Source organism: Medicago truncatula, chromosome 3 (assembly GCF_003473485.1).
Source record: "Medicago truncatula cultivar Jemalong A17 chromosome 3, MtrunA17r5.0-ANR, whole genome shotgun sequence".
Lineage (NCBI taxonomy): Eukaryota > Viridiplantae > Streptophyta > Magnoliopsida > Fabales > Fabaceae > Medicago > Medicago truncatula.
In genome coordinates, this window is record NC_053044.1 from 30,194,756 (window position 1) to 30,204,575 (window position 9,820).

At 30.9% G+C, this 9,820-nt stretch overlaps 1 protein-coding gene across 1 annotated transcript; it reads left to right on the top strand.

Annotated features, from left to right (window-relative positions):
- Positions 1 to 5,469: 5,469 nt before the first annotated feature.
- Positions 5,470 to 6,120, top strand: LOC11409256 (agamous-like MADS-box protein AGL80). The gene has a single exon (XM_024778894.1). The coding sequence runs from the start codon at positions 5,470 to 5,472 to the stop codon at positions 6,118 to 6,120; it is 651 nt and encodes a 216-aa protein (XP_024634662.1).
- Positions 6,121 to 9,820: the final 3,700 nt, after the last annotated feature.

The following is a 9,820-nucleotide window of genomic DNA, read 5'->3' on the forward strand; positions in this document are numbered from 1 at the left end:
CTAAGCTTTTTCTCCCTATTCCAAAAGTTTTCACGTACAATGAGTTTCTAAAATATTAGGTCATCTCCTATTTATATCTCTTTCTAATAACTAATCTTATCTCACTTTCTCCCCCAAAACTATCTAAAATATCAAAACAGCCCTCAACTAAATATTTTTCAAATCTTTATTTTATTTAACAATAAAATAAATTCTCTAATCTTATCAAATCCTCCAAAACTCATAACTTAACACGTCATCAATCAAATCACCAAAATCACCACAAATCATCAAAACATATCAAAATCATACATATATTATATAAATATAATATAATCACCTAAACTCGATTAAATAAACGATTAAACGAAAGTGGGCGTTACACCATACCACCACTATCACCTTACCTCTGATAAACCGAACAACAACACAATCAATAAAACCAACATAGTGAATCACAACAATATCATTTCAACCTAAAGTGATTCATATTTGCATGTCAAATTTGAAAGAATTAGCAAATTCAGAGACCATAACTTAAGTGACCCTTTTTTGGAGGGACTAGATGTATAAATAAGCTTCTTTTTTTTCCAACACGACCCAATGATGAAACACTTGCTTCCATTGAAAATCCTCTTCTTCGCCTCATCGATCGTTCCTTACCAATAGGCCGATTAGGTCTTATATGATGATGGAAAAAATTGAAACTTTTTCGAGTCCTTCATGGGTGTCACAATTCAAGAAATTAGGCCAGGCCTTTGTACTTTTCACTTTAACCATCATCTTGACTTGCAGAGAATCCTTAAGAAAGCTCCCTAGTACTTTGATAGCCATCTATTAGTTCTTGATTTTATCCCGAAGAACGATAATCAGAATTATGCCTCTTCATTGCCTCTAAAGCAACTAATTTACTCCACAACAAATCATATGGAAGAAATTTAGATCTTAAGATTGACATAACAAAGGCAATTGACACTCTAGAATGGTCCTTCCTGCTAAACTTCTTAGAAGTTTTGGGGTTCAATGATGCTTTTTGTAACTAGATTCATTTGATTCTAAAATCCTATTTCCTCTCAGTTTATATCAATGGAAAATCACATGGATACTTCAATGCTAATCGAAGAGTCAGGCAGGGAGATCCTCTCTCCCTTATCCTATTATGCCTAGCTGAGGATGTTCTTGGTAAAAGCATTTCAAAGCTTGTGGATGAAGGAAAGTTAGAAAGAGTACAAGGAACAAGGAATATCTATGTACCTTCTAATTCATTTTTTGCAGATGATCTGATGATATATTGCAAAGGCAAAATCTCAAGATTGAAAGCTCTTAAAGACTTATTCAGAAGACATGCTTTAAGTTCATGTCAAGTAACTAATACTGCAAAATTAACTATTTTCTCCACTTCGATTTCTCACAATAGACTTGGTCAGATATTCAATCTTTTAGATTTTAAAATTGGTTATCTCCCCTTTATTTACTTTGGAGTTCCAATTTTTAAAGGCAAGCTAAAAGTCAATCATCTGCAACCAATAACTGACATGATAAAACTGAAGTTGTCAAATTGGAAAGCTAGTCTTCTCACCATGGTCGGTAGAGTCCAATTAGTGAGGTTTATGATTCAAAGTATGCTCACCTATAGTCTTTCAATTTATTTATGGCATGTATAAATACTCAAAGACTTCGAGAAAGCTAGTTTCTGTATCTTGGAAGAAGCTTTGCAGATCAAGGTGGCCTCAACATCAAATCTTTAATTAGTGTCAGCAATGCAAATAATTTGAAATTATGATGGACCATGTTGCATTCTCAATATTCTTAGAAAACTCTTCTTAAGGATAGAGTGCTTAGATCTAACTCAACAATCAATCATCACATTTTTACTTCCCTTTGAAGTAGCATAAAAGAAGAGTTCAAGGTTATCTTAGATAATTTTATTGGGCTATTGGGTAATGGTAATACATCAACGTCAGGAATGATGCTTAGTGTGGCCCCCCTTTATCTAAAACCCTCAATTTTCCTTATGCTATCACTAAGATGTTACCATATATTATGAATGAATATATCTTTAACAATCACTAGCGAATTCCCTATCAGCTTCTTCAAATGTTTCCTACTTTATCTCAAATTGTGCAACAAGTCATCATCCCTTTAGATGATAAACATGCATACTCCTTCAAAATGCAGTAATATCAAGATTTACATTGGGAAAAAAATAATATGGAGTACTAATGTCTCTCCCTTTAAATCTCTTTTTGTGTGGAGATTTATGCATGAAACTCATTTTCTAATGTTTTCTATACATTTGGTAAAAAAGTATTTTAGACAATACTAATTTTATAATGTTTTTATTATTTATTTCTCCATTTAAATATTTGTGAAAAATATAAATAATTTATTTAAATTTAAATTTAAACTTTTTTATTAAATTAATATTTATTAATTTTATTGAATTAATTAATTTTTATTAAAAGTTGTATATAAAAAGTGCATCAACTATGCATTAATAGAAAAAAGAGCAAAACAAAAGAAAGGGGGGACTAACACCAAAACTTTTCAAACATTAACAAGGTAAGTCTAGCCTATTTCTAGTAAACATTTATTGTATTAAAGTTTCTTTGTGGTGGCTTAGTGGTATTAACACCAGATCTTAAAGTATGTTCATCTCAATGTCTCATGTTCGATTCAAGTCGGTGTCAATTTTGGCGGGCTAGTCTATACAAAGATTTAATCTGGTAGCCCCCCCTCCCAATAAGTGGATATTGTGATTGCACTCCCCAGATTAATCGGTATTTGGGCCGATACCGAGTGGCTTTAAAAAATAATTGTATTTATTATTAAAATTTTCATTCATAAAACTATTGACCAATTAATAATTTTCTTGTCAAATTATTTTTTTAATAAATTATTAAATGTTAACTATTTTTTTTTTAATAATAGTTAACATTTAATAATTCTTTCAAAAAAAACTTTTAACAATGAGAAAGGACTTCTAACACATAGTTTTTAACATGATTTCTCTTTTATTAGATTAAATTCACATGGATCCTGCTAAATTTATAAGGGGCTTGTGTAATTTGGTGCGGTCCATATCAGTTTTAACTAATAAAATAGATTGTGCTTAAAACTATGTTTAATGCGAGTTTCAGACACTCATCATCATTAAATAACAATGTAAAAGTTAACTTAGAATTATCTGCCATTTTATTATAACAAATTTGACTTAAAAATAACTATCATAAAAGTTAACTTAAAAACATTTGTTTTGTTTTAATTCTCTGATTCTTAAAAAATAGGGTATGCTAATCCGATGTTTAGTCGAGTAGGTAAAGTTTGGTTAATGATTGTTCTACTAAGGATTTAAATTCAAATTCTTTTGAATGACCATTATTTTAAATGAAGTTCATATATCTATTGAGCTCCACCGATTGTTTAGTTAAAAATAATAATAATTCATTCGTCTCATTGCACCCACCCAAATCCATCCAAACAAAACCATCCTTTGATTGGGTGTGGATGCATAATTTCTTCGATATTCAAAGCATGGGTGTCTTCAACCTCCTCCAAACCCGTCTATTAATATAAAAAAAAAATTATATACATATATTTACTCATATTATTTATTATTAATTAAATATTATAGTATGATCTTATCCCAAAAGAAAAACTAATTTCAGTAATATTTTATAATAGTTTAGTATTTATGATTTATCATATTAATTACAATAAATATGATTTTTAAATTATATATATGGTAGGAGAGGGTGTAAGGTAAGGAAACCTGATTCCTATTTGGGATGAGGATCCCAACCTAAACAGAAAATGGATGTGTGTGAGTCTTTAAATTATTATTTATTTTTTAAATTTGGATACTGATAAACTATGTTAAACTATTGTATAAATTAAATCTATAAAATATTATATTTCTTAAAAGTAATGTATTAAATATCATAATGAATGAATATTCATTGAATTTTTATTTTTTCATAGAAAGTTTTCTTTTTTCTGAGTGATTATTCAATATTTTTTCGAATACAGTGTCTATAAAAGCATAATAACTCGAGTAATAAGAAAAGTATAACAAAAATCGTTTTCAGAATTTCTTTCTCGCTCATTTCTTTTTGTTTTTGAGTCATCACTACCATGGGCAGAAAGAAGCTCAAACTTCAATACATAATCAATAAGTCAAAACGGATGGCAACATTCAGAAAAAGAACAGAAGGTTATAGATTAACTTTTCCTTAGTTTCAATTAAATCATACATTATCATTTCATATCATCACACATGTTTATTTTATTTTATTCATCCCATTGTAATTAAAATCTTTGATCTTCGGTGTGTGTTCCAAGGTATCTCTAGAACTTATGCCCTTGAGGTCCCACTGTAAAACTAATTTTTCGTCGACATACATGATTGGACTCACACCATGTTGATGAAATAGTTACCTATTTATTGCCATTATAAATAAATAAGAAATTAATATCGTTTTTTGAATCATATTTTACCAAAGTAGAAAAAATATTCATCTAAATGATCTAACTAGTGACATTGATTTTACTATACAATTAGGGTATGTCGTCATTGCCACCAATGACTTACCCTATTATTTTGAAGATAAAAAAAGTAAAACCGTGGATAACAACCACAAGACTTTCATTCTTTTTTAAAAAATTGTTAATAAAAATTATTACTGCTATTAATGGTTTTTTATCTTTCATTTTTTCAAAAAGGGCAAAGTCAGTGGTAGCTGCTATGAGTGTCCCGAATCAAATAAAAGATTTAAATTGGTACAAAAAATTGAAAAACGTATAAAATCGATTATTGTTGGATACTTTTAGATTGTTTTTTTTTTGTTGTTGTGAAAATCACTCATATCTCATCAGAATTCATATTCCTCTTTCAAAATAAATATATAAATTTAGGTATTTATTTGTAAACATTTAAAAATAAATAAGTGTGTATATATATATATGCACTCTCGTTCAATTTGGTTTGGTTTTGAAACGACGATAAGAACATCGATCAAATCCTAGAAGTTTTCATAAAATGATATCCAATAATATTATATTTTGTATGATTATTTGTTTTTTAATTTATTTATAGCTTTGCAGTTTAATTTTGATTGTTTTAGATATGAATACCTATAGGGGTCACTGTCATTACAAATGGAAAAAATAAGATGTTAGTTGCAGTCCATGATTTTGATGTTTTTTTATATTTTATTTTATAAAACGTTAAGTTGTTGGTGGCAGTCATGACTTCCTCTAATTGTGTAATAAAAAAATTGTACTTGTTGATAATGTAGTTGAGTGTTTTTACTACTTAGTAAAAAATGTTTGAGGTTAGTAATTTTGTTTATTTTAATACTAAAAAATATTAAAATTTTAAATTTATGCTTTAACTATTATTAGTAAATAGAAAACCTCTTATGTTTGGGTAAATTTTAATTTCCCTCCTCAGTTATATATCATTTATATATATGTTTTTCAATAGGTATAATGAAGAAGGCTAATGAATTGAGCACCCTTTGTGGGGTAGAGGTATGTGCAATAATCTATGGTGAAAACCATGGTCAAGCAGAAGTTTGGCCATCCGCGATAGGACTAGAACGTGTGTTGCACAAGTTTGAGAATTTGTCTGAACTCAAAAGAAACAAAAATATGGTGGATCTATATAGCTTTTGGATGCAAAGGATTGAAAAAGCCAAAGAGAAGTATGAGAAAGCAATGATGGAAAACAAGAAGGCGGAAATGACTAATTTTATACGTCAATTTATTCATACTCGTAACTATAATATTGGTGATCTGAGCTTAAATGATATCAATTATCTGACGACTTTAATTAATGACAATATGAAGGAAGTCGATCAGAGGTTGGATTCAATGGTAACCCAAGCCGATGAGCAGGTTGTAAATGGAGCTGAAGCTATAAAGGATGGAGATTTGTTGGCTAGTACAAACATTGCTCAAGTGCCGTTGAGTGGAGGAGATACGCTGAATAACATGGATGAGGTTGTTGATACCCATGGTTATGAGACTAACATGAATTATGGTTTGCAAAGTGATGAGCAACTACCTATGGACTTCCTCATGCCACCATTTGATGATTTTGATTTTGATTTCGACCCAAATGGATTTGGATCTATCTAGTCCATAATTCTCGTGAAAGTTTATGCTATGTTTAGTTACATTTTTGGCCTATGTCTCATGTTTCACTTTTTTTAGTTTATAATGTCTTAGACATTATGTGCGTCTTTAATAAGTTAGTCTCAGTGTGTGTCTGTTTCAAACATATAGTCCTTTTTTTATGTTATGTTTACTTTTAAAATGTTGGTGTTCATCAACATAAATAATAAAAATTCTCTTTTTGTGATTTATAAAAAAGAATATTATTAAAATTTAGGGAGTCCATATGATATTTCAACTCGTTATTGTTAGCTACCAGGAGTCCATCCAACAAAAACACTTAAATCAACAAACAAACAATAGAAAAAATCTTCTAATGAACTATCTCCAATTTGTAAACACCTAAAACAAAAATAAATAATGAGTAAAACATTTAAATATGATAGATGAGTGGTAAAGAGGAAAAAGAACATCACATACAAAATGATGTCGGAGTAGAAACCTCGTGATGGAGGAAGAGTATGTAGCGGATAGCGACAAATAGCTATGAATAATGAAGTCATGAAATGTGTTTTCATCGAGATGGGAGGTTGGAGAGGGAGGGAAAGAAAGTTGGGTGAAGCATATGAGTTAAAAAAGTGGGTTTAGGAGTGGCAAAAAAATTCGTGCCCACAGGTATCTGCAGATAAAATCCGTCATGGACACAGGGCGGGTAGCTAAATGGATACCCGTGGATATAATAAACGGATATTAATCTATCCATTACTTTATGGACACTGACACATATTTGATGATAATTGTGCTAACGGGTATCCATACTCATTAATAAATTAAGTAAATTACTAAAATATTCATGTGTATATATATAAGAGTTGGGTGTCTCAAAAAAACCCTAATTTACTATGTGTACGGCGCTCTTCTCTATTCTTTCTCACTAAATTCTTTCAAAAATTTATCTTCCTCTCCTCTACTTTTGCGATCAGGTTTTCCTTCTCCTTCATCTCTTTTTTTTTCCTCTTATTTTCCTTAGCATAATTACTTGTTAAAGATTTTAGAATTTAAGGCTTTCTAATTTTAGAGGAATAAACTAATATTTCAATTGATAATATATATTATACCAACCTTTAGTTTATAACATCAATCAATTATCAAACTAATTATCATCTTTTTGGATGTTTTTATCCTTATATTTTATTTCAAGAATTTATATGGATTTTGTAAGAATCATATTCATTATGATATGATGGATTTGCTTGAGATTATGTAAGAATCATGATTTTTGTTAGATTATGGTATGAATTTTGAAATTTGAATGGAATATGTTTTGTACGGATCTTTAAAGGTTGAAGTTTGTAGATAATTAAAAAGTATTTTTTTATACAAAAAAATTAATACAAAAATCCATGGGTACCCACGAATATCCATGGGTATCTAAATACTCGTGGGTTACCCGTATAGAGATACCCGCACGGGTAAAGGGGCGGGCGCGAGTACCATATTTATCCAACGGGGCGGGGACATATATCATACTATCCGTAACCATGGATACCCATTGACTTCCCTAAGTGGGTTAAACCATCATGGAAAATATGCATTATTGGAAAAATAAATAACAATATTAATTATGAAATAGACATTAATGTGACCGTTACAAATACTACATTATGACTAATCGGATGGTGTGTCAGGCATAAGAGGTTAAACTCTCACAATTAGAGCTGTATACGGGCCGGCCCGTTTAGCCCGAATAAATATAGGGTTTGGGTCTAAAATATTGAGCCCGAATTTTAATAGGGCTTTTTAGCCCGGCCCTTAAAAGTCCGGTACCCGTTAGGGCTAGCCCGAACGGGCCGCGGGTAGCCCGTTAGCCCGCATAACAAAAAAACATTCTATAAATTATATATATATATTTCAAATAATTATTTACTTAGTTGATTATCAAAGTAAAAAATAAAAGTGAAAATTCAATGAATTAACACAAATATAAATGTAATATAAAATTATACTTATTCATTTCGTTATTTATAGTTATAAAGATCGAATATATAAATATCTATAACCATAACATATCTAATTTATTTAAAATCATTTTCCTCGTCATTTTAGTTTACGAATTTTGTACGAAAATGTTTACAATTTATTTTTGTGCTAGACATTATTTAAACATATTAAAAATATTATTTATAAAAAAATTATAAGTGTTTTATAGTACTTTTTTAAAATAAAAAAAAATATAACTTTTAATATGGGCCGGTCCGTGTAGGGCCGGGCTCGGGTAGTATATTTCAAGCCCGTTTTTTCAACTGGGTTTTTTGGCCCAGCCCGCTAAAGCCCGAAGCCCGCTAGGTCCGGGCCGCCCGTTTTGACAGCTCTACTCACAATGTAGTGAAATACAATTCAAATTAGACCCAAATTGCAAAAATATAGATGTATCAGTTAATGACAATCATACTCATATTTTGATAACCACGAAAGAATCTGTCCCCCAACACGGTGACGAATCCACACACCAATTGTTTATTGTGATAAACAACAGAAAACACACGACCATTTCTAGCCAAACAATTTAAAGCTCCAGAACGCATGATGAACTCAGATCGAGGGTTGAATTCAAAATGATGATTTAACCAGAGCTTAAGGTACAAATGAAAACTGGCAATATGCGACCAAGGATGGAAACAGCTGCTTACTCTACCCCATTTGTGGTTTGGGGTGTCATCATCAGCCGAAAAGTGCTGAAAACTCATCGACACAAAAATAATGAATTATGAAAATGTGAGACATGCAGAGACCAGATCCAAAACTAGATATGAAACAAACATAACCAAATCATCAAGAACCACAAACCAACCAATTAGGCCAAAAGTAGAACCTACACAAATCACCACGTTCTAAGAAAATGACGACTAACCAAAGGGGACGACAAGGTAGAAGGCGGACAAACGACCCTGACGAAAAGGCACAATTGTGCAAAGGGAGGATCTCGTCCCACCACTACCTCAAGAGGCTACATTGCGAGCTTGAAGGTTGGATTGATAGGGACAAGTGTTACGAGAGATATATAGAGAGGTCATAGAGAAGGGTATTAGGGAGCAAAAACATGTTTGGGAAAAACCTCATTATAATCGCCGCCGCATCAGAGAAATTCAGTAACTGAATCGCCGAACCACGACAGACCTCCATAAATGAAAGATCGGCAGCCGCAGATGACGAAGATAAACCGGAGAAAACACGATCACGTAGACGCCGTTCACTCGGAAACAGAATCTTCAGAGCAAAAACATGTTTGGGAAAAACCTCACTAGAAAGTAATATGTTTGATGTAAAATATAATATACTAAAAATTAACGTTACAAAATGATAAAAATTGCTTTTAATTTTAAACTTGATTCGAATACACAAATTTATAATTCACCTTATTTTTACAAGAATGTACGCAAACGTAAGTCCCTTTATTTACAAGTAACTTTTTTTTTTTGTACAAATTTACAAATAACTTTTAAGGGAAATGTTAACTAGGGTTCAGAGGCACTCTTTAAACACTTTAAATGGTAAATTTTATATGAAAAGTTATGTAATAAATGCATTGAAAATTGTAATAGTTGACTTTTTTAAAAGAATAATTTTTCACATTTGGGATGCTTAAAGAGTGCCAGGACCCAACTTTTAATCATAGTCAATCGTTTTTATGGAGTGATTGTCATAATATTTGACACATTTTTCA